The sequence below is a fragment of the Hypoxylon fragiforme genome, assembly GCF_022984875.1.
Source record: "Hypoxylon fragiforme strain CBS 206.31 chromosome Unknown GGS25scaffold_4, whole genome shotgun sequence".
Classification (NCBI taxonomy): Eukaryota; Fungi; Ascomycota; class Sordariomycetes; order Xylariales; family Hypoxylaceae; genus Hypoxylon; species Hypoxylon fragiforme.
The window spans coordinates 1635017-1661866 of record NW_026054759.1 but is presented as its reverse complement, the minus strand read 5'-3'; the positions used below and the strand labels follow the sequence as shown (position 1 = coordinate 1661866).

Below are 26850 nucleotides of genomic sequence, written 5' to 3'. Positions count from 1 at the left end.
CCCTCTCTTGGAAAAAAAAAAAAAAGTACCTGAGTACATTGTATAATACATTCATTTTTGAACGGCAAATTGATGTTATTACATTACGTAGTGCCATGTACATAGGTACATCGGATATAATAGCGTATGTGTGCGTATATGTGTGCGTGTGTATGTGCGTGTGTGCATGTGCGTGTGTGCGTGTGTGCGTACATATATATGTATTATGGTACATGTAAGTATACCTTAACATTAGTATGTACTATTAAGTTCGTGGTAACATAATAAGCAATAACAGCAATTTAAACATTGATATACAAATGTAGGTCAGGTTCTAATCGTTCGGTAGGTATTAATTATATAAGTATAACATTAAAGATATATAACTTGAAGGTATATATATATATATATATATATGTACTGGTAATCCTGCGGCTCAAATCAAACTGCGAGGATTTAAGTAGTAATATGTAGATGTATTTAACGATGTACTAGGTAGCTTTTATTAGTACCTAGTACTCACTACATATGTACCCTAACAACATATACCTAGTATTGAATGATTGAAGTAGTATGTATCTTCTACCTAATAGTAATATTGTTGCACCATTCTCGTTCCTGCTTTTTACATAGCAGCAATGTAGCATTGTCTCGGGTTTTTATTGACAGGAAATCCCCTTTCTAACTAAATAAAACCAGGGGGGTTAACTCAACACGAAGAACCAAGAGAGAGAAAATAAAATAAAATAACAATAATCGGTTTCAGCAAAGACAGCCAACCCAATCTTGCCGCTTACCCACCGAGGCGTTCGGCACTATGGACGCTCTCAATGCCTCTCATTAATATTAGCTGGTGGAGCCCCTGTCTGGTTGTACTGTATCGACTACCTACCTAAGACATCTATCTTTTCCTTCCTATCCACGGATACTTAGGTACACATAATTGCCCCAGAACGAGACATCTGGAAAGGACTGTGCTGTGCCTGCTTGTTTGTTTGTTTGTTCGTTCGTTCGTTCCCTCGGTCCCCGGACTTCAACATGGCTTCTTCAAGTGAGTCGGCGGGCCAAGCCTCCGTTCATACTTCTTCCCATTCTCTTTCTTCTCTTCAGATCCTTGATCACTCCCGAGATGGCAGTAGAGAGGAGAAGTCATCAGATGAGATCACATCCCTCGACAGCCAATCGCAACCAAACAGAGATTCATCAGACCGGTCCGCCAACGCTAAAGGACTAGCCTCGATGTTCTCAAAGTCGCGGTTCGACCGCTTGTCGTCCTTCTTTCCGTCACTAATCAGTACTCAATCTACAGATCCCACCGGTGTTCTGCACCGCAAACCGCTTACTGCCCAATCTCCAATCCAGAATAAAGTCCAGGACAGACCTCCGAGTCTGCCTTGCCTACCGCTTGGCTTATCCGAGGAAACGGAGGAGTTTGGCATATCGAACGCCGCCAACACTTCCGAGCATTCGCCTACTGCCCAGCCTATTACTACCCATAGTAGTAACCCATCTGAAGATAGCACGACCAGTCATAGGAGAGGGAAGTTGCAAAAAAGCCCACCCGAGACGGAACCGCCCGCCCCAGTCGACACCCCCCCTTCTCCCCCACGAGTGTCTTCGTTTCATTTCACCGAGACTCAATCATCTCCGCGACTCAAGAAAGAGCACAGACGGCGAAGTAGCTCCGTGAATAGCAGTGCCCATAAGCAATCAAACTCTCAATCAAGTCTAGGACCTGGACAAGGCTCGCCCACATCCGACCCCAGGGCTCGAAGTGCGTCTGCAAATCCACCTACTCGAGCAGCTCCACCTCCGCCTTTGGCGAATTTGTCCGTATCTACATCCACTGCTGTCGTATCTCGCCCGGGGTCGAGCAATGGAAGCCAAAGCCCGACTCGTGACGTGGAACGGCGTGGCCGTTTGAGAAGGAGTTGGCTTCCTGGTGGGGGCAGGTCAAGGTCTCAATCTCAAGGCAATTCAGCAAAGACAACTGGTGCGGCCGCCTGGATCCTTGGGCAGAATGTGGATTATAATACGTCCTTTCTAACCAACGGCGAAAAGGTACCTGAGTTGTGGAACGAGGGCGGGAACGTGTTGATATACTTGGACCCTAAGGGGATTGGCGCGGGACCGTCTTTCAAAGTACCTTCATTTGTCGTCGATGACTCTCTGGTTTTCAACGAGCTTATTGAGGCTGAGATGGCATCACCAACAAGCTCGGGAAGAAGTCAAAGCCTTACTTTTACGGGACGAGACAGCCTTTCTGTTGACGATGCAACGCGTAGGGCTCAGTCACCCATCCTACCCGAACTCCAGAGTGGCGGAGGAGAGTCACGCCTATATCTTCCCGTATCCATGTCTACCCCAGGTCATAGATCGGAGGCTGACCTGGAACGGCTGATATCGATTCGGAATATGTTTGCTTTTCTGACTGGCCAACCATTGGTGTGTACTAAGGAACAGCCAACTCTCTTCGCTGTTTTTCTTCAAATCTCGGGTCTGCTAAAGGAGTTCGAGTTTACTAGCATGGATGGGTCAACATTTGGAGACGCTGTGGACATGAGCTTCGGTTTCTTCATGGACCAGATGGCTCTCGCGGACGTGAGACATAGCCGGGAGAAGACGATAGAATCACTTATCCTAGGTGAACGAATGCGCTCCATGGATCTCTTCAACGAGGCCTTCGCTCATGCTGTGGGCAAATACCCAGCTCTTCGGGACCTAAACTCGCCTCTATGGAGTCAAGTATCCTCCGTTACCCGTGAGCGACTGGAGCGCGCATACTTTGACCTCGTGAACCGCCAGAACAACGTGAACAATAGGCTCGAGTCATTTGACTTTCCAGCACTGTTTTCTGGTGTCGCTAGCTCAACGTCGAATTCGGATTATAAGGATGTCAAGTTTCACACCTGGAGGAAGTCTTTCGGTCGAATGAGACAATTTGTCCTCAACTATTATAAAGCGAACTTTGGGAGCTGGCCACCGAAGGCCCGCAGCAAGAAGAACCCATTCACAGAGAGCGGCCTAAACAGGCAAGTTCTCAAAATACTCTACTCGGACTTTTGCGCGTTATATGACCTCCTCGTTGATCGTGAGTCGCTCACGACACGAGTGATTGACCAAAGCGCGGAAGAAATTGCCAACGATCACAAGAACACTCATCTCTCAGCTTTACGTAAAGTTCTCGGAGAATTCGATCAATCGTCACCCCCCGTGCTCCCCCCCATTCCCTTTGATCTTCCTAAGCTACCGGACATGACGAGCGTCAAAGAGAACTTCTACGAGCTCTCGCATAAGGAACAAGCGCGGCTAGAGAGGAATTTGCAAGAGTATCAAATGCTTCTCATACTCAACAAGGCCTATGACTTTGAAACCTTCAAGCTGAGCATGCCATTCCTCGAAGAGTTCAAGGAATTTGAATGCAAGGAATCTAAAGGGAAAACAGCAGCGGAAATGGCAGATCAGCGTATTGGCTATTGGTTGTTCCTCTACGTAGTCATTCAATCACTTCCCATGCTGGTGGTAGATGCGCCCGGCCTGCAATTCACAGAAGGTGTCGAATATTTCCTATGCCAGCCGGCCAAGGGTCACCCGCCGTGGATGGAGGACATATCATCTGTGCGCAAAAGATGGTATGAGGTTGCTGGCGGCGGGGGCTTGGTGGAGCTTTCCACCGATGCCGTGGAATTCAGTATCGAGGGCATCTACCACCGCAGCCACTGCTGGTTGGCAGCCAAAGATTGGGCGCTTGGAGAGAACACTGCTCCTCCTATATCGCAAGAGAGCTTATCACCATTACCCCCGCCGCAGTCCGTGTTTACGGACATGGATCCCAGTGGGCGATCGGCAAGCCCGACCTTGATGAATCGCAGCGAGTCTCCCCAAGCTGCCCCCCCTGGGGCGGCACTAAGACAAAGTAATGTGTCACCCGGCAGCAGACGAAACTACCGGAGTAGCATAGCTTTGGGGCTTGAGCCGGTCCCGCTCCCTACGGACAGCATGTCGATACCGGGGAACCGTATCTCGAGTGCGAGGGGCGTCTCGCCGGTACAGCGGCCACTCAGCACGGTGATGAACCGCAGCATCTCATCAGGTAACTTACAGGGCCTTGTAGGCCCTCCAGCTCAACCAGCTGCGGACTCGGGGTCTAGTTCGCGGCAAGACTTTGTTGGTGGGAGCACATTTGACGACATTTTGAAGGATATGAATCAGAAGCCGAAGAAGAAGAAAGGCTTCTTTTAGTAATCAACTCACGAATTTTATGATTTGCTACTTGAGTCATTTTTATATTTTATATCAGCTTATCATTTTTCAAATTCTTTTTTTCAAAAAATTCTTCTTTTTTTTTCAATTTTTTGGTCAGAAAAAGGGGGGGTAGGAGAGGTTGGCTTTCTCCAGCATTCGATCGAGGATCGACTGAATTTACAATGGCATATAAAGGATACGGGAAAATCATACGCAATAGCACTCATATAATCCGGTATCACCATACCTCCCTACCTACACCTGCATAACACATCATCCATGGATGTAGTACATATTTACATAGAGTACCTAGGTGGTTTTGAGCATTGGTACAATTGGCAATATGTGAACCAGATTTTATTTTTGTACATAGTACTGCATGTATGTACAGTTGTCTTTTTGCACAGCGTTAGAGTGTTGGAGCGTTAGAGGCCATCTAAATCATGATCACCAGGTGATGGGACATATGACTTGTATAGGTATGTCAAGAATGCGGCTTTCAACTTTGTTAGATGGACCGTTAGATGGGACTTGGAGGATTTTTATGGATGAGATGTATGCACATGTATGTAGTTAAACTGTTACACATGTATGTGTTATGTCAACATTGAATATGTACAGTACTATAAAGTTCCGATGATCAGGTACATACATATATAAGATATCCTCCGGATGGATTATATATACATACATATATAACTACTACTCATACTAGTAGTAGTACTGTAGTAGACTTATAGTAGTAGTAGTAGTACGGTACCTAGTAGTACGTAGTCGTAGTTATTGGGAATTTGGGATATTTACATAGTTAGTACTAGTTACTGTCATCCCAGGATACTGGTTCGGTCTAAAGCTAAAGGGGAGCGTTGGATTGGTGGTAAAACGGGCTTACCCGGCCCAAGGCAACCCTAAAGAAGCACGCACATGCACTGCATGCATATGTAGCGATTCTAGCGAAAGGTACGTACTGTATTGTATGTATTATACCTAGTACAACATTGAATTCAATGTTATCATTGATACCGTGCCTTAGTAGTTACATACCTATCCCTGGCTTCAGTGGTCCGTGGGGTCAATGTGCCTATCTCTATAGTGTAGTAGCATTACTAGCATATACTACCCTAGGTAGGGTAGGTACTGTATTGTACCTAGTTGGTTACCTAAGGTAGGTTAGTGTAGTTAGTACATAGGTATAGACGCACCTGATGCAACCTGCCGCGTGCGTTCCACCACCTGAGGCTTTCGTGCACTTCTCAAAGGTCAATTTCGTAACCTCCAGTTGCTAACTCGGTCACGATAGGTTACGAATAGTATCCAAAAAGTTTCCAACTTCAATGTTTATCTCAAGTTCTTATGATATCTGATATAAGGACCCTCTTCACTCCTCAACACCGACTACGCCCACTTCAGTATCTTATACATATTTTACTTGTATATATCGAATCCACATCCAATTCACATCCAATTGTTGTACGGCTTCGAGGCCTGGTACTTGATCACCTGTCGGATATCTTGATTCACGTCTCAGTACAATCATACAGCTGACCGTTCAACCTCATTCGCAAAAGAATGCGACTGATAAGACCATTCGCCCTCATTTGAATGACCACAACACACTATACATAGAGGCTCTTGCGCTAGCTGGCCGTGCCGGGACTCAAAGCAAATCGACTCCAGCCGGCTGCCTGAACGACGTGTCTCGCAGTCGGTTTGAACAGCCATTCCCTGCAATCCTCATCGGCGCATGCTGCTAGCCCTGCTGGCCTTGCAGCACACATTTCTACTCCCAATGGATCCGAATGATGACTCACAAGCTACTCAACCAGGTTAGTCCTAGGCCATTTCTTCACTCTGTTCCTACCTACACCACTAGGGCTTCTTGTCTAACTCCCTTCTATAGCTACTCAGAATGCCTTAGATCCTAGGAGGTTCGGGAAGCAGAACTCGGGCTTCTCTGACGAGGACATTTCGGATATCATATGCTTGCTATACCCCAACTCCGACAGCGCCAGTCGCGAAGTTCACAAAATTGCCGAATCGCCCCAATATGCGCACCACACCACTAGGAGGTATACAGCCGATGCCATCGACTCCGACCTTTATCGCGAAGACGACGCTAAGGAATTTGGCCGAACCCGAGGCATTGGCGACCATGCCCTTGTCATCAAGTTATCATCAACCCTCAAAAATCCCCGCCTGGGCTTTACCTTTGGTCGTAACGAGGACAGATGCGATCTCCACTTTGATAACGACCCAGGCAGGCGGCTCAGCAATATTCACTTCTGCATCCTTGTCAACAAGTATGGCACGGTAATGCTAGAAGACCAGTCGACAAATGGCACAGTTGTGGATAGCAAGTTACTCAGAAAGAGGGCTGGCCCACCGAGGCCTGGCCAAAGCAGTACTCCCAAGTGGACTCTAGAGAGCGGCTCTACCATCAAGATCGTGATGCAGGACAGTAAAAGCGATCTTGTCTTTCTTGTTCGCATCCCCCGTCGCGACGGTCATCACGACGTTGAGTATAAGAGAAAGCTCGGTCCTTACTTACGGCGGCTTCATGGACAAGATGACGATGCCAATAAGACCATCGGCCCTGGACCAGGTGGTCATGTAAGTTATCCCAGAGTCAATTAGTATACCCATCGATGTTGACTTTGATTAGGTTCACCTGTTTACGCCCACACGGGACAGGCGCGTCCCTATTACTGACCCCTGGGGCATCACATCAGAACCCCATGAGCGTTTGCCGAGAGAATGGCGTGGTGGCGAGAAGTATGCGCGTGTGGGCGTGATCGGGAAAGGAGCTTTTGCTACGGTTCATAAAGTGACTTCAAAATACGATGGCTCCCCGTATGCGGCGAAGGAACTTGATAAGCGACGATTTATGAAGAATGGTGTTTTAGATCAGAAAGTCGAGAACGAGATGAAGATAATGCAAAAAGTACACCACGTAAGTACCCATCTTTCTCTCCTTTCCTTGCCCATCTCTAGACTCTCTAACTTGGGTGAAGGCCAACATAGTTCAATACATTGAGCATTTTGATTGGGACGCACATCAGTTCTTCATCATCATGGAATATGTTCCGGGGGGCGATCTCGGCAAGTTGATTCAAGAATATGGACCTATAGGGGAACCCTACGTCAAGATAATGGCCGAGCAGATGCTTGACGCACTCGGGTATCTACATGACAACAAGATCACGCACCGCGACGTAAAGCCCGACAATATTCTCATCCAGTCAACTAATCCCCTGGTGGCTAAACTAACAGATTTTGGGTTGTCCAAGATGATCGACACAGAGCAAACCTATCTGAAAACGTTCTGTGGTACCCTTTTGTACTGTGCGCCTGAAGTTTACAGTGAGTATTCTTCCTACGACGACACTGGCAGGCGGACACAGAGGACGGGCCACAGGGTTGTAGACAGAGAGAGGTACGACCACGCTGTGGATATTTGGTCACTTGGCGGTGTTTTGTTTTACTCTCTCACCGGCAATCCACCTTTTCCAGTCAAGAATGGAGTCACGTATACGGAATTGCTCGACCATATCATCAAGATACCGGTCAACACATTGCCACTGTCGCGTTCGAACGTATCTAGTGCTGGTATTCACTTCCTATCAAGGATGATCCACGTCCGGCCAGAAACCAGGGCTACCGTCCCCGAGCTTCAAGCTCATCCGTGGTTAGTAGGCGAAGCGAGCCCCGCCGGTGCTGTTTCCGATGATAAAGAGTTGGGACAAAAAGCATCACAGCTCAGCCTCGACGACAGGCAAACGACGCAATTCGATGAATCCCTTGGTGCAAGTTCTCTGCGAGGGCCAGAGCTTGACTACTTCGTAGATGACGAGTCAGAAAAGGAGAACTGCAGTCTTGGTAACTCCCAGCCAAATAGACTATTTGGAGAGGTGAACAGTTCTGTGATTGGCAGTTCCGGTGTTATCTCGGAGCATCGTCTGAACCTACCAGTCTCTAATGCAGATTATGAGCAGAACGATACCCCGGAAACGGAGGTTCTGGATAGTTTCGAGTCAGAAAACCTTTCTACGCCAAGGCAAAAAGGCCAACCAAAATACGACATTCTGTCGTCAACTAGCGAGGATATGTTACAGGACAACTCGCGTAGCACTATACTAGCGATGGATTCCCAGAGCCTCGGTGGTGCGTCTTCGATCCTAGGGAACCTGAATGTTAGGTCCGTAGTTAACGGACATCCAAACCGACAATCTAGAATTATCGACTTGAGCACAAGTAAGAGAAAGCCTGCTTACGACACAAGCGACGAGTATGATGTGGGAGAGGCCAAGGTCAAGCCCTCATTCAAGAGACTCAAATCACAAAGCGAGATTGAGGCAAGCATTTCGGAGGATGACGAGTATCGCTTACTCGCCGGTGTGCCCCAGGTCGTGAAGAATGAATCGGGCCGTCAAATCGATTATCCTCTGCCTAAAACTACTTTTTGGGATAGCTCAAACAAGAGCACATGGCACCTGGACTATCCTGAAATGACCCATTTACAGTATAACGCATTTGAGCTAGCTGCTGGAAAAAGAAAAGAAGAATTTGGTCCCGGAAAGTCACGACTGTGGGACCTCGCCATGCGGAATTTTCCACCTACGCACACCCGACATCCAACTGTTGAGAAGGGTAGGGCACTGGTACTACGGCCAGCCCGGCTCAAACGCGATGGACGACTGACCGACGAGGAGCGGAATTGGGAGGCGACTCCCAAAGATTCGCCTGCTGTCGAAACCGAATTAGAATCAATCCCCGATACGCTTCCCCCTGAACCCCAAGCCAACGCACAAACTGTTGGGCTGCCAAAACCTGTTGCAGCATTCTACTCGGTCCAAGGCTCGTTGGTACCAGGGATATCAATTCAAATACATGACCCGCTTGTCTCGTGGGGACGGTACCCCAACAACACGGTTGTGTACGAGCCTGTCGAGGACTCCATGGTGCCCAAAAATGCTTTCAGGGTCCTGCTATGGAATGACGGCTACACTGCCTCTCTTAGCGAGTTCCGTCCATGGGAACCTTCTCGGTCAGTGACTAGCCGTACAATGCGAGCTTCGCCGGAGCCGGGCTCGTACGCATTCTACATATCAACCAAAGCCACCAGTGGAATACGAATCAACAATAGCCACTTACAGGCCAATGCTCCAAAGGATAGCACAGCAGCCTGCAAGTACTGGATGAAGTTGTACCACGGCGACACCATAGTCTTCTGGGGGGCCGAGAACAGGCATAGCCAGGCAAAGCTCACTTTCGAGTGTTATTGGGGTGGGTCTTCTAGCGTGAGACCAGCGAACGAGCCTCCGGTGTACGTGGCTGAGGCGCAGGCTCGCAAGCTTGATCGGCTTTGGCCCAAGGCTATCACTACGCTTCACTACGATAGGATCAAGGCTGAGGCGCAGCGTGATCAAGAGTCGAGGATGCGCCACATGGGGGAAGAATTAGAACGCAGCCGAATCTTTGAAGAAAAGCGTGTCGAGGCAGTTAGAATGCTAGCCTCTCATGTTGCTCGCCGAGCTTCGCCGGCCAATGTGCCTCCTATAACTGGGAGAGCGATCTCTCAGTTCAGACATAATATACCGTCATCATCTCTTCAAAGTAGCGGGTAGAAGCTTCCTCTTCTTAGCTTTAATAGTTTTCAAAAGCATTTCCGAGTTTTATGAGATTATGGAAAGAAGTATAATTTCAGTATAGTCGCAACACATCTAACAAAACCAAACCATAACCTAAAAGAAAGAAATTTTGGGAAAGGGGGGGAGGGGGGGAGGGGGGGTAATGGTAATGTCCTATGTATTCACAAACATGTCCACAGCACGTGCGTAGAGTAAAGATATTGGAGATATTGGTGTTTCTTTTTATGAACAGTACGCGACGAGCATGGAAGAGAAGGAAATGAAAGGCAAGGTAGGCTTGATAACATTTTACATATCATGAGTTAAAGGGGGAGTAATCAGATGAGATGGCTGGGTACCATTGTTGAGGTTATTCACATACCATGTACTATGTATCCACTTGGAAAGAGCATCGACAAGAACCGAGCATGTACAGTAGGCACAGTATGGATGGTATGGATGGTATGGATGAATTGGTCGTACTTACCTTAACACCTTAACCCCTTAAAAGTGTGTTTAGCTTTGTAACCTCAGGAACACAACGGCGTTCTTGTTATTTACTTTCTTACCTGCTCCCCAACCATAACATGCTTCTCCTTCTTCCCTTCCTATCTTCCATTCTGTCTCTTTTCCCCCTTTTTGTCTTGCTCTTTTCATCTCGTATGATCACAACGCTGGTAGTATCGATTCACTTTTATCGAATAACTAGTGAAGTTCATATTTCCAAACCACGAGTGCTATAAGCACCTACTGTCTCTTTTGAAAAATGGCTTCACCAAGTAGTCGAATATGTTCCAGGTAAGTCTTTCTGCTTATATGTTGTTAACAACTTCTGCCGTCGTCAAACTCTCACTGATATTGTAACAGGAGTGCTCATTCTCTGCCAGAAGAACACCATACACCACATCAAGCCCACAAACATGGTGCTAATAACTTCTACCTCCCTGGAAGCAAAGATGTCTACATCACAAAGACAAAGGATGGAAAGCTAGCCTTGGCTCGCAAAAAGCAGCAAAGCGACTTTTTGAGCCTCAAATCCTCGGGCAACAATCTGAACAGATTCAGTGAAAATCACCAGGGTAAAGACTCCTATGTTCCCACTGGCAGGAGTAGTACTAGATCCGTTTCGACTTCTACACCCAGTCATATTCGGCTTCTGAAAGGCATTACACGCACTAACAGTTATTCAGGTGCAACGCCGGGGAAAAGCGACCTGAGCTCCATCTTGGGAAAATCTAATTCACCAACAAGTCCTACAATTGTCCAGATTTTGTCTTCGCCGCTACGGCCGCCTACCCTGGTGCCTAATAATGTACTACAAGTCAGTGTCAACCCATCTACAGACCTCAGAGAACCCCCAGCTCCAATCCTACAGTCGGGTATGCCTCAAGTTTACAAGGTACTTGGCCCAAACTACACACACACATCAGCCTTTATCGTCCCTCCGCCGGCATCAATACCTCTGTTTACCCACCAGTACCAAGTTCCTGCTGTCTGCCGGGAATCCAAATCTCCTACGTACCCAATGTATAGGCCCATATCGGGTTTTCTTACCTCTCACACACCATTGCGACCAGTTTTTAGTCAGTCACAGGGCGATGGAAGCTTCCCCAACTTGAAAACCCCCTTTCAGTTCAGCCTTGACGAAGTAAAGCGATGCGAGGAACATTACAGTGCTATAGTAATGGCTAAGGAAACAACCACTGAGAGGAAAAACAAGGAAGACAAGAAAAAAAGGCAGACCAAGACAAGACATGACGCGGGGGCTAAGATCCAATACAACCATGTCTGTTTAGGCTGTGGAAAGGCAAGATCTAAGGGATATGAAGAAGCACATCCTTTGAAGAGAGGCCAAATACCAGTGCAGGATTATTGCCGCAAATGCTTACATCGTGCAGACATGACAGAGACTGACACGCAGACGGATGCAAATGATTGCCAAACGGGTGGTGAAGTGAAAAAGTCGAGCCACCTGGGCAGCTCATTCTCGACTATGGTGTCTAGTCCAGCAACTGCGAAAGATAGTGATGAAACTTGTCGGCTACAAGCCTCCTTAAAGAAGTCGGAGGTCAGGGGCCCAACAGCTAGCCCGAGTCAGGAGGTAAAACATGACAGGAGTATACGCTTGCCATCATTTGTCAAAGAGCTTTCCAACCAAGTCAATGGACTGGATCCGAAACATGATGCCCTAGAAGCTGATTATGAGCTGGAGTCGCCGGCAGAGACTATGCATGCTTGTCGGCCGAATAGCTGCAAACAGGATAGCCAGGAGAACAACGCAAGGGGTCAGGTCAATGCTACCAGCTCTAGATGGCGTTCTAGAATACCCCGTCCGGCCCCGTCTAAGCTCCCCCACAATATCGCGGCCGAGGTCTCTACTAGAGATACAACTCCACAAAGTCATAAGAGTAGGCCACAATATGGCACTCATGATCAGCAGACATATGGTTCGCGGGAAACCCCAACAATTGAGCGAGCTGTCAGAGATCGAAAGCTAGGACAGGTAGCGCGTTCAGATCGTAGGCGAGTTCGACGACATCGGGACAACGTTATTCATGACGAGAATGCCGAACCAGAAGGAATTGAAAGCCACATGAAAATGACAGAGTGGAACATACAGAATGATGCTGACCCCGATTTGGATTGGGGTTTACGGCAAACGTCTACTGATGGCACCTCCGTTCCGTTCATTGGGGATAATGGCATGGCGGGGGGCGAGAAAACAGCGGAAAGGATTGAACAGGAAATCAAGAATAGGACCGAAGAGGAATTGCTATCGGCTAGCAAGCTGTTCAACGAGACGACGACACCTTGGGGCAATCCGAGCACTACAACGTTTCCTACGCAAAGTTTTGCGACGCGCACTGAGGTCTCGATAGATTCGTACAGTTCCTACGAAGGGTTTCAAAGTACGAACCACGGTGCTGCATACACACTGGCCGAGAGCTCGGGTACGAATAAAAGCCCCCAGCATATGGATAAGCCGGTTAAAATGCTCGGTACGTTCCATACTCCACAAGCAGCAAGCCGCGTAGACTGGCTTGGTAAACTAACTGCCCCTATAGATTTCTTTAGCAGGGGGAGTCAAAAGCAGAAGCCACTCGCACATGGTCCCCAGATGTTGTATAACTCTCTAGGAAACCAAGTGGCTCAAAGAGACAGGACCCAGCCTACCCCTTCCACGCCGCAACACAAGAATGGCATATATAGTTTTTCTGGTAACGACTTGAGTAGTTCGTCGGACCTGATGAGCCCAGAAGCAAGGCTCTCTACAGTTGCCCACTCAGGGCATTCGATGGAATATCTCTCGCCCGATTTCATGGATGATGCCAAGGCAAATGTAGCTGGTATACGCCGGCGTACCCGTCGACCTTCGCGGTCGTAAGGCGTTTTCGACTTGACTGACTGTTGCTCGACCAGCCAAATACTCATAACGTGGGAAATTTCGGCATATCCTATGACCAGCAATATATACTACGGTAATCACCGTGATAATTGTCGCGGTATGAGCACCTACGATGTGTCTTGGTTGACATACTTCTCTAGCCGGTACCCAATCACGAAGCCCTCTTATGTTCCGGCCTTCTCACTTCTGCTACTTGGCAATTGATGTCTTGTCCCGTAGCCGGCAGGTTAGCTAAGGAAGACTTTGGAGAACCAGTCTTTTGCGCTGCTACGAGATTACGATGGTATTATGTGAAAATGATGAATTAGATGGTTTTAGGGGCCTGTTGATTGCGGAATTGAACATGTACCTGGGTAGTACCTAGGTAGTACCTAGTATGAGTAGCATCGAGTTGCATACCCTCAGATAAAAGTGAATAAATATGATGGCATATGCCCATGTTGAGACGGACTCTACAGAGATAATGTGAAGACAACCTGGAAAACTTGCAGGTTGCAGTGTTACCGGGATATAATCTTACATAGGACTTACAAATCCAACAGTAGGCCCGCTTGGCACAGCGGTAATGCGCCTCACTAGTACTTTCTGTAATCTACTGGGGAATGCAATGAGGAGATGACTGGTTCGACTCCAGTAGTGGGCAATGCCTTGACAAATCTTTTTTCTAAAAAAATATATATATAAAAATAAAAAAAATCACCAAATCGTCTGCTTTCATTTTAATGATTTGTTTACTATTGATATTACTTATGTACGAATATACTCACAAGGTGACTGATTGATTACCTACGTAAGTTAGGTACCTAGGTAGTCATTTAGTGCTGAACTTTACTTCCTTTTGAATACACGTGGAGTTTTATGTCATGCATTTCAATTATAATGGCCGTGATGCATCTCGAGTCTGTCCACTTTTTGTCTTTTGACCTTTATTTTCCCGCCTTCCCTGACTTTTGTATTTTAGTACGTATACACATCACAAGTCATCAACAGCTGCTGCTCGCAAACCAGCTAGCAAATCCATAATAAATTAATCATATGAATTGCATGGCAATCCTGCCATCCTAGACCCTCCATCCATCCACCTACCGCCCCATTACCTTGCCCCCTACCCCCTTTCGTAAGTCAATTACTCCACTCTGAGGACTCGAGGCCCGCGCTTCTTTGTCGACTTCTTCTTCTTGTGTCCTCTCTCGAATGACGCGGCTGCCGCATGATCACGGCCTACATTGTCAAGGTCTTTCACCTTGTAGATTCTGATGATCCAATTCTCACTGGTATAGGCTTCTTCTAGCGTATTAAGAACTGGGCCTTGGTCGGGTAGTCGGGCATTCCGGACACGGTCTTGAGCCTGTCCAGGCGGAAAGAGAGAGCCGTAGTTGTAGTACGACATCTTGTACCTATTTCGGGGGGAAAGCAAATATGGTTAGAAGACAAGTAACGTTACCAAATTATGTCAAGAAGGGGGAACCTACATCAAGCTGTTCTTCATGGTCTCTGACGCCTCTCCATCCACTCTGTATTCGCCCCGAGCCGTGAAAAAGTCACGCTCCTTGACCTCATCAGGCCAAATACCTTCCGCGATCCTGACCATCCAGAGAAACTTGTTGATGTCGTCACCGGAATAGCCGAGAAGACCACCGAATACGACAAGAACGTAGTCAACCTCGTGCTGGCGCATGATTGGATAACTTACTTCCTCTCGGGAACTCATAGCCTTTCCCACCGTAGCAATGTGGGTATTGTTCCAGGTGTTGTTGTCAACGAGCGTGGGGCGATCGGCCATGCCGCCGATTTGATAGCCATAATCCCACCAAGACATGATCTTGGCATCTTCCTTCGTATTCTGCCGAAGCCATTGGTAAGCTTCACGGTAGTCATCAATGATATGCTGGCTTCCATCCGGCATCCGGCTCGCTAGGACTACAGATGGGGACGAATATGCGTTGGAGGTGACCCAGGTACAGTGCTGCACGAAGATGAGCAAATACAACAACATGGATCCGGATACGAAACCCTTTGACAACAAGTTATAGATGCCGACCACGGGTTGAGATGCGGTCCGTAGCAAGCCATGCTTCGCTGCCTTCTTCGTAGAAGCATCTGAGCTTTCCTCCTCCTTGTCCGGAGATTCAGGAGATTTAACGACAAGATACGTGTCGAGGAGTTGAGAAGTGGCGATGGCAGCGGCCACACAAACCACCGGCGTGAGAGTAAGCATTAATCGGACCATGACGCCAGCAAAATAACTTCCAAATAGGGCGTACACAATGATAAAGACATGCTCATCTTCAAGTCTCTGAAAACAGAGGTAGACACCGGCGGGGAAGAGCCAAATCAGCATGTTGAGATCGAAGAAGAAGGCAGGCCAGGCAGTGGGCTGATGCTCTGAAACAGAGGCAATAATGGGAATATGAATCTTGGCATAGCCAGTATCCCATAGGGAGTAGAATCGGCCAGACCAAGGGGCAATGTATCCAAGGGTAGTTAGGCCAACTAAAGCGAGGACAGATACGCCGAATATACCACCCAGCGCGACATAGAGGAAGGTCTGGAACTGACGGCTTGGGATGGCTGAACGGACATACTCGAGGAACGCGACGAGTTGAAGGAAGCCAAATATACCTAGGACGCAAAATCAGCAAACAAAACTATGATCTTGAGTTTAGTTGCTAGCTATTCTACACTTACCTAAGGCGGGCATATGCTCGCTAGTTCGGACAGGCAGGAAACCGACGAACGGGATCTGCATGCTAGCCAAGGTACCAAGAGCGTACCACGTAGTGTACGAGACGTAGAGGCGCATGCTAAATCTGCCCATGCAGACGAGCACAAATGCATGCAGAGGCACCAGGCATGTAATGAAGGCATATCCACCCCACGAGGCCACCATGTAACCGTAGAATAGTGCGCAAAGAGCACCCCATAAGACAGAACCTAATTTCAAAGCCTTGATCCAGAGATAAAAGGTGAAAACCAAGAGGAAGATGGCAATAGCCTCGTTGTCGTATGAGCCAGCAACAGATCGCGAGATGTAACCTGGGGCAATGCCCATGAAGGCTGCGGCGAGAAGACCAGCAGATGGGGAGGTGGTCATCTCGTTAGTAAGGAGATAAGTGGCAAAGGCAGTCAGACCTGAGCAAGCAGGGGCGAGAAGAACACAAATGTTTCTAATGTCGATGGGTACGGTCAGGGCTTGTAGGATATGGTAAATAATACCACTGGTGACCATCAAACCAGGATAAAGAGTACCTCCAGTAACTCGTCCGAGAGGATGCCATGTTCGATCGTCAAACCAGTCCCAAAAGTCGTAAAAGCCATGAGCAACTAGATACTTGGTTGCTCGGAAGTTGAACCACGGGTCGACTATTGCAATATACAAGTTAGAGAGGTAGAGAGGTAGAGAGGTAAAGAGGTAGAGAGGTAGAGAGGGAGAGAGGGAGGGGCATTGGAGCACTGGAGTACTAGATAGAGTAGGAGATATTTGGCTTACATTCGTGGATAATACTCTCAAAACCTGTGTGAAGGTGGGTAGGCACCTAGTTAGTAGTTGATACCAATACAGTCAAAGTACAAGAGAAGAGGGTGGGGTGGAATAAACATACGGATGACAGAGAACAAACGACTTGCGACAGCGGCGGCGGCAATGAAGCAGAGAATAATGACCCTCAATAAGGTCTTGGTGCTCTGATTCTTGCCGACATTGACGAGTAAGTCAACCGGCGCAGACGATGTGCTAGCTGCGACAGGCATTTTGTGTACTGTCTATCGCCTTGAGAGACAATGCAACTAGGTGGTGGACGGTGTCAACATTTGAAAAGTGTAGTTTGGTTTGCAGTGTGCGATGTGTGTAAGTAGTGAGTGTATTATATGTACAGTATGTGTGAATATTTCCGAAAATACAAAAATACACTTATGAAATAATTTTGAATTGAGAAGGACAGCTGGAGCTTTGGCAATCCGCGCGTCGCAGTTCTGCAGTACAACATGAAAGTAGGAAGCTCCATGCTTGAAGTTGCAGGGGTTTAAACTCAATTCCAGGTACCATAGCCTCATATACTGCATAGGCACTAGTATATACATAATATACTTATGTATGTTAGCTTTGTAGGCTTCAGTATGTACAACATTCGATGTTGAACACGTGCTTGAGTGAACCTATGTACAGTACCTAGTATGTACATTTGATGCCTAGGATACTACCTAGTAGTATAGGTACATACATACATACATACATACATACTAATGTAGAACTCACCTCTGATTTCTGATTTGCCATTTACTATGATGTTATAAGCATTCTCCGCCTATAGTCTTTACTACACACTATCTATATATGTGGTATTCTTTTTGTTGAGAGACTTCAACAACATAACACATAGATATAGATGTGAAAGGATATGTACCTAGGCATGATGAAATTAAATCTCACAACAGAATCTTGAACTGGGTCGTTAGAAACTGCATCATGAATGCCATGTCAGCTCTGGTCATACTCACGAGTTCAGGTTGGCATGAAATCTTGGTATTGTACACATGTACGGAGTAAAGCCAAATGAAATCTATGTATCAGACGTTTTTATGCATGGCTTCCTAGTCATACACAGAGCCCGCCAATTTGTCATTCGAGGAAAAGCTTCGATCCAAATTGGGCATCGAGCTCGATTGCGGCCCTCTCTCTGTCTCCATCTCAGCTTCTAATATGACTCCCGGCGCAATGACTTCCCAACTACTATATCGGCTTTACGACTTCTGTGACATCAAGGCATTGAAGTATGCTTCCAGGTCAAACTTGGGGTCCATTGGGTCTTGATTCACTACTGATGTCGTTAACATTTATAAAGTCCAACCATCTTCCTGTCATTTCGGGGGTGGGTCAACATACAACCACTCTTCTCGGACGTTGGGGGAGCCGGGTTCTTGGATCTCGCATATTCGGCTCGGGCTTGCTCTATTAATTGTTGCTTGTGTTCGTATTCCTTCTGTGCGGCTGCGGCCTTTTGTGCTGCAGTGATGGATCGCTGGTGTGTAAACCCGTAGAACACGCCCAAGGCAAGAGCCGAGTACCGGAGTACCTGCACCAAACGTTGTTAGGGACCAAGTGCTCTAAGCTCTAAGCTCTAAGCTCTATCGTGAAGGTAGTTCGGGTGTACGGCAGGCGACACATACATTGACTCCTGAAGAGGTAGACATTGGGCCAGTTTAGGGCGCAAACACTTTCTTGGACGAAATGAGCGATCAATTAGCGATGCGCAGGCAGGGGATAAGATGCCAATTGGCCCTGTTAGAGGGAAGAAAGATAGAGAGGCTGTCGAAGAATGTGGCTGGGGATAAAAAATGAAATTTAGAAAGATGAGATCGTACTATGTATGGGCAGCGTCGGGAAATTTCGCATACGTTGATTTTTTATTTTTTTCCTATTTTCTACTTTTAAAATGTACCATTTCTTAACCTTTCGGGTACGTACATGCACTTAACCCACACATAGTACGTACTAGGCGCTGTAGGCACTGGGCAGTCACACTTATGTACATAGTGCATTCAATGCTGTACTATACTATGCATAAATACATATATTTACGTATCCCTCCTGTAGAGGTACTTATGTAACTTCCGTTTAGAGTTAAATGAGACAATCCTTATCCCATCGGTGTCGCGGTGTCCCGACAAAGAAGGCACGAAGAAGATTGAAACGCGCAGACTGCAGTAGCTACTTTTAGCTACTAGTACATACATACTATCTACACACAATACACAAGGTATCTACTTGAAGTACATGACCAAACCCATCTTTAGCAATTCTTACCTTCTACACACCTCTATACCCAATACCTACCCTAGGTAGCTAATAGTAGCAGCACATCTTGCAGCACATTTTCCAACTCATCGAGCTCGTTTGCGCCACTCTCAGATAGGATACCACAACACGAAAAAAAATTACATCACATTCTATATATTCAATCAATCGTAAAGGCACAGAGCACCTACCGCGACATGGGCCTTGGTCTTGGTGGAGGGCAAGATGCAACAACGACGAGATGAGATTCTAGCGAAGAAGGCAAAGCTTGCCGAGCTCAAGCGACAACGAGAATTAAGGGCGAACCAGGCTGCCACTGCTGCTAGACCCAGCATCGGCGGATCCAGTGATGTTGGTCTTCCATCCCCCTTTTCCCCTCCCTCCCTCTCCCTCCCTCTCCCTCTCCCTCTCTCTCTTTATATATATATATATATATATATCACTGTATACATATTTCCCCTTTCCTTGCTTGCTAACCGTTCTTTTAGCTCATCTCCCCCACCCCAGGCCGCGACAATCGCAAGGTCATCGAGTCCCTAATTAATAGTCTAGTAGGTGACAGTAGGCCTGCCTCTTCCACAACAGGTGCTGCCTCTCCCGGCTTTCGAGGCAGTCGACCCAACAGCGTCCTCAGTACCGATGAACTGAGCGGTGAGCACTCCGAGTATGCCTCCCAGGCAAACGCCCAGCTTGCCTCTTCCCATCCACAGGTTTTGACCACTGTGCCTCTTCAAACTATATTTGAGTGTCCGCCATCTCCGGTCAAAGAAGTAGTATCCTACAGTAAAAGTGTTCAAACCAACGATGATTGGACGCCTCCGACCTCCCGACCTCGAGCTTTCTCGGATCTTGATGATGAAGATCTTCCTGCCACAACGTCCACTCCTAGTAAGCGACTGAGCAAGTGGAAACGTGACAGAGAAGAGGAATTGCGCCAGAATTTACGGCTAGAAATTGAGGAGGAGTTGAAGGCAGCCCGTGAGCTGATTACCGACGGACCATTGCAGTCTAGTTCTGTCGCCACATCCAACTTCCCTGCAAGGGCATTGAATAACGAGGAGCTGGCCGCTGTCGTGGCGTCAGATGACTTCGTGGAATTCGTCGAGCGCTCCACCAAAGTTATTGAACGAGCCCTCGATATCAGTAACGAATATGATATCTTGACGGACTATTCACTCCAGGCTCATGACATCGAAGATGAGGATGAGCAGGCGGGCAACACTGGTGGTAAAGGTCGCCGGCGAGTCAAGGAAATCGTTCAGTTCTACGATGATCGATGGTCTAAAAAGCGCATGATCAGCAGCATCGACTTCTCGCCAAAATTTCCCGAGCTTCTTCTCGCTTCTTACACCAAAAACCCATCTGCCCCTCATGACCCTGATGGCATTGTGCAAGTGTGGAACCAACACCTTCACGATCGATCCGAGTTTCTCTTTCATGCCCAGTCTGATATTCTCACGGCCAAATTCTCCCCTTTTCACCCTAATCTAATTATAGGCGGCACTTATTCCGGCCAGGTCCTTCTTTGGGATACACGCGCCAAATCCGCTCCTGTACAAAAAACGCCCTTGACAGGCTCTGGCCATTCGCATCCCGTTTATTCCGTCGACATCGTCGGTACTCAAAATGCAAATAATATCATATCAGTTTCTACTGATGGCGCCTTCTGTGTGTGGAGCGTCGACATGCTTTCTCAGCCGCAAGAATCTCTCACTCTTACCACCCCCCCTCCCAACAAGTTTGAAGACCTCGCGCCCACCACCATGGCGTTTCCCCAGGCAGACCCAACGTATTTCCTTGTCGGGTCAGAAGAAGGGCCGATCTACCCGTGCCATCGGTACGACCGTGCTGGCGCCAAAGCCGGCGTTGACTCCCGCGTGTCCTACAAGGGACACGCTGCCCCCGTCATGAGTGTCAACTTCCACCCGGCGCGCGGCTTCGTAGATCTAGGCGACCTAGTGCTCTCTTCGTCTCTTGACTGGTCCGTCAAGTTGTGGAAAGTGCGCGCCCCGGCCGCCACGAGCACTATTGTCGAGAGCGCAGGCACTGCTGTTCCGCCCCTCCTCGAGTTTGTGCGTGAGGATGTTGTATATGATGCCGCGTGGTCCCCCGTACGCCCTGGTGTTTTTGCTCTCGTTGACGGGGCTGGATCTCTCGAACTCTGGGACATTACCGTCGAGACTGAGATCCCCGTAGCCAAAATCAGTCCCACTCCACGTAAGGATGGCCGCCAGTTGCTCTGCAAGAGCCTGAACAAGGTCGCATGGGAGGGTAGTGAGGGTAAGCGACTAGCTACGGGGGGTATCGATGCTGTAGTGAGTGTGTTTGAGGTTGGGCCCGACCTGGGTGGCAAGGAGGCGGCTAGAAGTGAGGAGTGGACAAACGTCAAGAAGCTCGTCGCAAGGCTTGAGGCCGTAAGCGGAGGTGTCGTCGGCTTTGCGTAAGAGGTCTGGGGTGTATTACGTGGTTCTAAAGTTTGGAGAGGAGTTACTGAGAGTTGCTTGCTTCTGGTTGTGAGCTTCAATGTGTTAAGGAGTGGCTACACTGTATGCGTCTACGTATTATACCCTGCCTGACAATGGCATTTGTCAAACGATGGAATCACATAGTCCACGTGGTGTTGGCTCCCAACTGAAACTAGGATATCTCGGTACCTTCTGACTACCTAGCAGTTAAACGTTCAGATCGTGCTACTATAACTATAAGTTACCCTAAGATGGGAAATACCCAGTGACTCCTGACTCCTGACTCCCCACTCGCATGATTATTTACCTCTTGTGTACTAGAGTAATAGAATTTAACCCTTTCTTTTTCTCCCTTTTCCTTCGTAAAACATGTCTGCGAAATCTCTAACCTACATAGGCGCCTACTCGGGTATGAAAGGCATTAATCTGCCGGAATCCTTGTTTATTCGTCATTCGTCTCCTAACCGAGCACAACTGCTACTGATACATCAAGGGCTTATTCGATCTCGTCCACAGCCCACACGCTGGGACCCTTTTTTTGGAGACTGTTTTTGAGCTTTCCAAGCACAGCCATCCTACGCTGCTGCTTCTCCTTCACGGCTTTTCTCTCCATGTCTCCAAAGCCACTTAGCTTCTTGCGCGGTGGTGTGTAGAAAATGCTCCCGCCAATACTTCCCGACACCGAGTGGCGCAAGATGCTGCTACGTTGCGGTGTACCCTCTCGCATGGACCGCTCCGGAGAAAAAACCGAGGATGCTGATAGTCTCTTGGCGTTTGGCGTAGCTAAAGGTGAGCCTTCGCGACTGCTTGCGCCTTGCAAGCGCAATTTCCTCATCTGGTTTTCGAGAACATCGATATCGCCGCTGCGCTTCTCAACCATACTTGTGAGTTTGGTAATAGTACGTACGACCGCTTCAATAGTTGGCGTTGGACCACCCCTCCCGTTCGCGCTATTGGCAGATACCATCTTGGCCTTGAGCAGCGTCAAGCCTTCCTCGGCCTCTGCCAGAAGCCTCGTAAATTTGGCGTATTCTCGTCGTAGGTCATTCTGCTGCGCTGCCTGCTCCGCGCTGAGAGGTAGTGCACGGTTTGCGGCAGTCTGGTCGGGGTCTAGGCGGGAGGTGATGATTTTCTTCAGATCAGCCTGCTTATTGCGATCGCGACCAAGCTCACGCTGAATGTCTTCGCATTCTGCACGCTTCCCTGGCACGTCCGCGACCCTTGCTTCGCTAAGGGCAACGCCAAGGTCCTGATCGATGATATGTGCTAAGCTCTCCAGTCCATTCAACATCCAATCATCCGAAACAGCCAAATCCTGCCTAGTATAGTCCCTAGTAGATGGCACTTTATGGCCCTTGGTGAAGCCTGCGAGGGACCGTGCATTAAGTCCAAGGGTATCGATCATGGAATTGATGTCACGATATACGGCCTCAACCTGTGCCGGCACGCTATCACCAGCCGGTGCTGTCACGCCTGGGTGTGCAATGAATTCATCAAGCTCTAGGGTTGGCTTCACTTCCGCCTTTAGCAAGCTTTGAACAGCATCATCTTCTTCGTCGAGAAGCACTTGACTTTCCTCAGCCTCCTTTTTTGCTTTTGCTTTCCGTTGCTGTTCCATAATCGCATCTTCAACAAAAGCATCTTTACCAATGATTGAAGATCCCACCCGAGATTGCTGCCTTCTAGATGTACCAAGAATTTGAGATGCCAGCCCAGGCGCACTAAAGGATCGTGGTTGGTCTTTTCCGACAAGCCTAGTAGGCACTGCGCTTCGTACAGGACTCGGCGAACGGGGGCTGACAGGATTTGGCTGGGGGAACACAGGGGCATTACGGCCTAATTCGCCAAAGAAGCCTCGCCTTTCTTGATCTGGACGGGGTATTGTAGAGTAGCTTCCTGCCAGGCCATCAAAGGAGCTCTGGGGAGTAAACCCAGGGGTTCTATTCACATTAGTGCTGGCCGGACTAAGTTCCTTAGCAACGTCGACACCGCTACCCTCACTAACGGCCTCGGTGCCTTCTTCGTCTTCAGACAATTCGTCATCCTCGCTATCTGATGGGATAGGAAGGGGGTTTGTAGGAAATTTAAACCCAGGCCCAGCAGCCTCGGAAGAGAGCTTAGCAATCGGAAGAGCAGGAGGCCTATTTTCGTACGCATTCGAGCGTTTCAGAGGGTCTGGAGGCAAGGGGGCCTCATCGAGGGACTTAGATTTCGCATCAACCCCAGGCAATGGGGGTAAAGGGGCGTTGTATGCCTTCTTATTTTTAATTGCGTCAGGTGGCAAAGGCACGTCCTCCACAACGGTAGGTACTTCCTCAACGAGAGTCCTACTCGTTGTCGCCTTAGGCGTTGAGTCGGCTAAATTAGGTGGCAAAGGTACATCCTTAGCACCAGCAGACGTTCCCTTGAGGTCCGCAGAATCTACAGTGCCAGCAGACGAAGATGATGAATCGCCTAATGGATAGGTGGCCTTACTAGTAGATTCTGGGGGTAGGGGAGTATCTACGCTATATTTCAATGGGTTAGGGGTCGCTGCATCTACCTTCCTAGATGGGTCATCCTTGGGTGTTTGGGAAGTGGAAGACCCAAAAACACTGCTCTGGCTATTAGGGGTTTTTGGTGGGAAGTGGAAAAGCCCCCTGCCTTGTGGTTCTGGGGAAGTTGGAGCTAGGACCTTGGATGGAGCTGGAGTCGAAGCCGGTGTAGTTGATTCCACATTCGCCGACGGCGCTAACCGACCAAAGGCACTTTGCGGCACAGTAGCAATAGGGGTTGAGACTGTTGCCTTTGCTGGTTCATCTATCGTGGCCGCAAAATTCGTACCGAACATGGGCTTCACAGTACTCGAAGAGTTCCCATCGGTATCGTCGTCCCTTGCGTTCGGGTCGGGTTGAAAGCTAGAGCTCAATTTGAATGGTTGCGATCCAAAGGGATTTCCAGTGCCTATACTCGGCTTAGTACTTGGGGCCTGGAATGCAGATGTATTATCTGTATCCATAGAGACTTCAGGGGCTTCCGCGTTCGAAGATGCAAATATACTGGACCCGCTAGTAATATTGTTTGACCCAAGGGATGCAAAGCCGCCTTTGCTCGCAAAATTAGCAAACCCGCCACTCGAAATTGTTGGGTTGGGTTTCGCGCTTCCAAATGGCCCCTCAAGTCCGCCTGTATTGTTGGTATTATTGGTAAAGGCAGACTGACCGAAAGCCGGAGTGGTTGACGATGTAGATCCAGAGGTCCAAGGTGAAGACTGAGACCATTTCCCAGAGGGTTGCCCAAATGAAGGCGAAGAGGCTGTGCCTAGAGTCGACGAGCCAAAGGATGGTGCACCGAGTTTTGGCGCTGAGGACGCAGCCCCCATACCAAAAGAACTCGAGCCGAACGTAGGTCCACCAGCACCGCTCGAGGTAGATGGAAGAGTGCCCCAGGGAGAGCCTTTTGAGCCTAATGCTGAAGGGCCCCCAAATGCTGCCACTGGCGCAGCCAACGGGACTCCAAAGGGGCTCGGTTGGGCAGATTTAGGAGCTGTCGTCTCGGCTGAGCTTGTAGCATTATCTTCCACGACTACAAGCCCTGGATACGTGGTCCCTCCTCGAATCGATTCGGAATATACAACCCACCAAACAGAGAGAATACCCTCGGAATTGAGAACCCAATAACCTGGCAATGGGCCAGGAGATTGGTCCAACTCATCGGTAGGTATAGGTTTATAGACGTTCTCTCGACTAGACAGGTCGAGAGCCGTGCCAATTGCTACTGGGTTCTCCAAGCCGTCACCCATTGGTAGAGTAGCTCGCTTGGAATCGTCGGCCAATTCAGTTAACGTAAAGGCATTTGAGGGACCGTCTGGTCCCAGTGGCGTTTTCGACCGCGTAAAAAGGCCAATATCAGGAGTAACGGTAGAAGAACAGATAAGAAGGTCTTGGAGGTTTGGTGGGAAATCCTTCAGTCGCATGATTGTGAGATGCGGAACTTTGTAGTCGGGGTCGTAGGGTTCTACAGGGTTAATGAGCTTCTGGGATAGGAATTTCTGACCCTGTCTTGTGATTAGACGACACCGAATTGGAGGGGGCTGCTCCGAAGTAGAAACGTAAAAGCTAAGGAATACATCGTTCTCGAGCCAAACCAGGCATGAAACTAGGTAGATGTTAGTTTAGAATATTGGTAATTGAGTATGAACTGAGGCCGTACCGAAATACGTTGAATCAAGATCTGGTGGTCGCGGGATTTCAGCTTTGACATTGCCCTCGGGCGTCATTTGCTGTATAGTACCATCACCAAGCCCTGCTATCAACTGCTTTCCCTTGTTACTCCAAGCGACACAGCTAACCTGATCCTTCAGAATTTGACCGTTAGGGCCCGATACGAAATTGCGATCCTTCATGTTGGCCATCAAAAGCTTGCCTTCATTGGTTACGACAGCACACAGTTCAGCCTTCTCTGTGCGAGGGTTCGGTACTAGGGCTCTTAGCGACTCGCCATTCGTGGGCATCTCGAAGGCAGACTGCGTTGTGCCGTGCTGGAGTGCTTCAACCTGGTATACCGCCAAACCTCCACCTTGTTCTGCTGATAATAGCAGGTAGGCTTCATCGGCTGTAAATGCGAGTTGGCATACTCGTATTGGTAAAGGCAACTTCAATGGTGGCTCGAATGTCGGAGTTTCCCCCTCTCCGTCTTTGGGACCATCGAAAGCCTTCCTAACAGATTCGGTAGATGCTAGTATGATGGCATCGGGGCCAGCTGCAGCAACCAGACCCGATCGTGGTGCGATGCTAATAAGGGAAGCATACTCGGCGGGGGGCGGAGACCATGGTGAGGTAATTCGCAGCTTAGCATCACCGGATAGTGACAAAAAACCAAGAGCTTCAGTCTGGACCTCCCCCAGATCAGGACCTTGGGAAACACCTCCGAGGCCGCCAACGGTGTTTCCGGCATTTCCAAAGCTGAACGCCATGACGGTGGCAGGGTTGTAAATCTAGCAAGAGGCGTTCATGGAAAGGAATTGGTTACATCGGTAGACAGGTGGAATCGATTGTAAGATGAGATTTAGTCGGTTGGCTGGTCGGCAGAGAACTCAAATAAGATCTCGATGGGCAGTAGGTCGATACGCAGTGATAGCGATCAAAAAAACGGGCATACCATCACAATAAAAAGCATGAGAACGCCGTCTAGGGGTTGCAAGAATGTGAATTGTTGTATTGTGACGCGCAGTAACTTTTTTTTTTTTAGTTGGGATTTTTATGTAGTTACATAGAAGATGAAGGGTAAGCAATAGATTGCAATTGGTAGTTATGTAGTACCTGCCTACTACATGCCTACCCTATGTAGGTACTA

General features: G+C 48.4%; 7 protein-coding genes and 1 non-coding gene across 8 annotated transcripts; 5 read left to right on the top strand and 3 right to left on the bottom strand.

Annotated features, from left to right (window-relative positions):
* Window positions 1–528: 528 nt before the first annotated feature.
* GGS25DRAFT_486052 (uncharacterized protein) lies at window positions 529–4859 on the top strand. The gene has a single exon (XM_049260593.1). The coding sequence runs from the start codon at window positions 1018–1020 to the stop codon at window positions 4219–4221; it is 3204 nt and encodes a 1067-aa protein (XP_049117719.1). The 5' UTR covers window positions 529–1017; the 3' UTR covers window positions 4222–4859.
* A 543-nt stretch (window positions 4860–5402) lies between these two features.
* On the top strand, window positions 5403–10016 carry GGS25DRAFT_486050 (uncharacterized protein). The gene is made up of 4 exons (XM_049260592.1): window positions 5403–6050; window positions 6125–6834; window positions 6887–7174; window positions 7236–10016. The coding sequence occupies exons 1-4, from the start codon at window positions 5969–5971 to the stop codon at window positions 9846–9848; spliced, it is 3693 nt and encodes a 1230-aa protein (XP_049117718.1). The 5' UTR covers window positions 5403–5968; the 3' UTR covers window positions 9849–10016.
* GGS25DRAFT_486047 (uncharacterized protein) lies at window positions 9993–13728 on the top strand. Its single transcript, XM_049260591.1, has 4 exons — window positions 9993–10649; window positions 10719–10930; window positions 11042–12850; window positions 12917–13728. The coding sequence occupies exons 1-4, from the start codon at window positions 10618–10620 to the stop codon at window positions 13234–13236; spliced, it is 2373 nt and encodes a 790-aa protein (XP_049117717.1). The 5' UTR covers window positions 9993–10617; the 3' UTR covers window positions 13237–13728.
* Window positions 13729–13802: 74 nt separating this feature from the next.
* Window positions 13803–13900, top strand: GGS25DRAFT_t51. Its single transcript has one exon. It is a non-coding gene; the product is annotated as a tRNA-Thr (tRNA).
* Window positions 13901–14011: 111 nt separating this feature from the next.
* Window positions 14012–17253, bottom strand: GGS25DRAFT_486045 (glycosyltransferase family 66 protein). Its single transcript, XM_049260590.1, has 5 exons — window positions 16860–17253; window positions 16748–16771; window positions 15946–16620; window positions 14730–15879; window positions 14012–14654 (listed from the first exon to the last, which is right to left on the bottom strand). The coding sequence occupies exons 1-5, from the start codon at window positions 17005–17007 to the stop codon at window positions 14384–14386; spliced, it is 2268 nt and encodes a 755-aa protein (XP_049117716.1). The 5' UTR covers window positions 17008–17253; the 3' UTR covers window positions 14012–14383.
* Window positions 17254–17592: 339 nt separating this feature from the next.
* Window positions 17593–18696, bottom strand: GGS25DRAFT_486043 (ATP synthase subunit E). The gene is made up of 3 exons (XM_049260589.1): window positions 18424–18696; window positions 18140–18329; window positions 17593–18071 (listed from the first exon to the last, which is right to left on the bottom strand). The coding sequence occupies exons 1-3, from the start codon at window positions 18445–18447 to the stop codon at window positions 17998–18000; spliced, it is 288 nt and encodes a 95-aa protein (XP_049117715.1). The 5' UTR covers window positions 18448–18696; the 3' UTR covers window positions 17593–17997.
* A 580-nt stretch (window positions 18697–19276) lies between these two features.
* Window positions 19277–21754, top strand: GGS25DRAFT_530812 (WD40 repeat-like protein; the record flags this gene model as incomplete). The annotated part of the gene is made up of 2 exons (XM_049265427.1): window positions 19277–19402; window positions 19540–21754. 2 exons carry the CDS (start codon window positions 19277–19279, stop codon window positions 21493–21495), a joined length of 2082 nt encoding a protein of 693 aa, XP_049117714.1. The 3' UTR covers window positions 21496–21754.
* Window positions 21754–26791, bottom strand: GGS25DRAFT_231203 (uncharacterized protein). The gene is made up of 2 exons (XM_049257022.1): window positions 25708–26791; window positions 21754–25653 (listed from the first exon to the last, which is right to left on the bottom strand). Exons 1-2 carry the CDS (start codon window positions 26468–26470, stop codon window positions 22013–22015), a joined length of 4404 nt encoding a protein of 1467 aa, XP_049117713.1. The 5' UTR covers window positions 26471–26791; the 3' UTR covers window positions 21754–22012.
* Window positions 26792–26850: the final 59 nt, after the last annotated feature.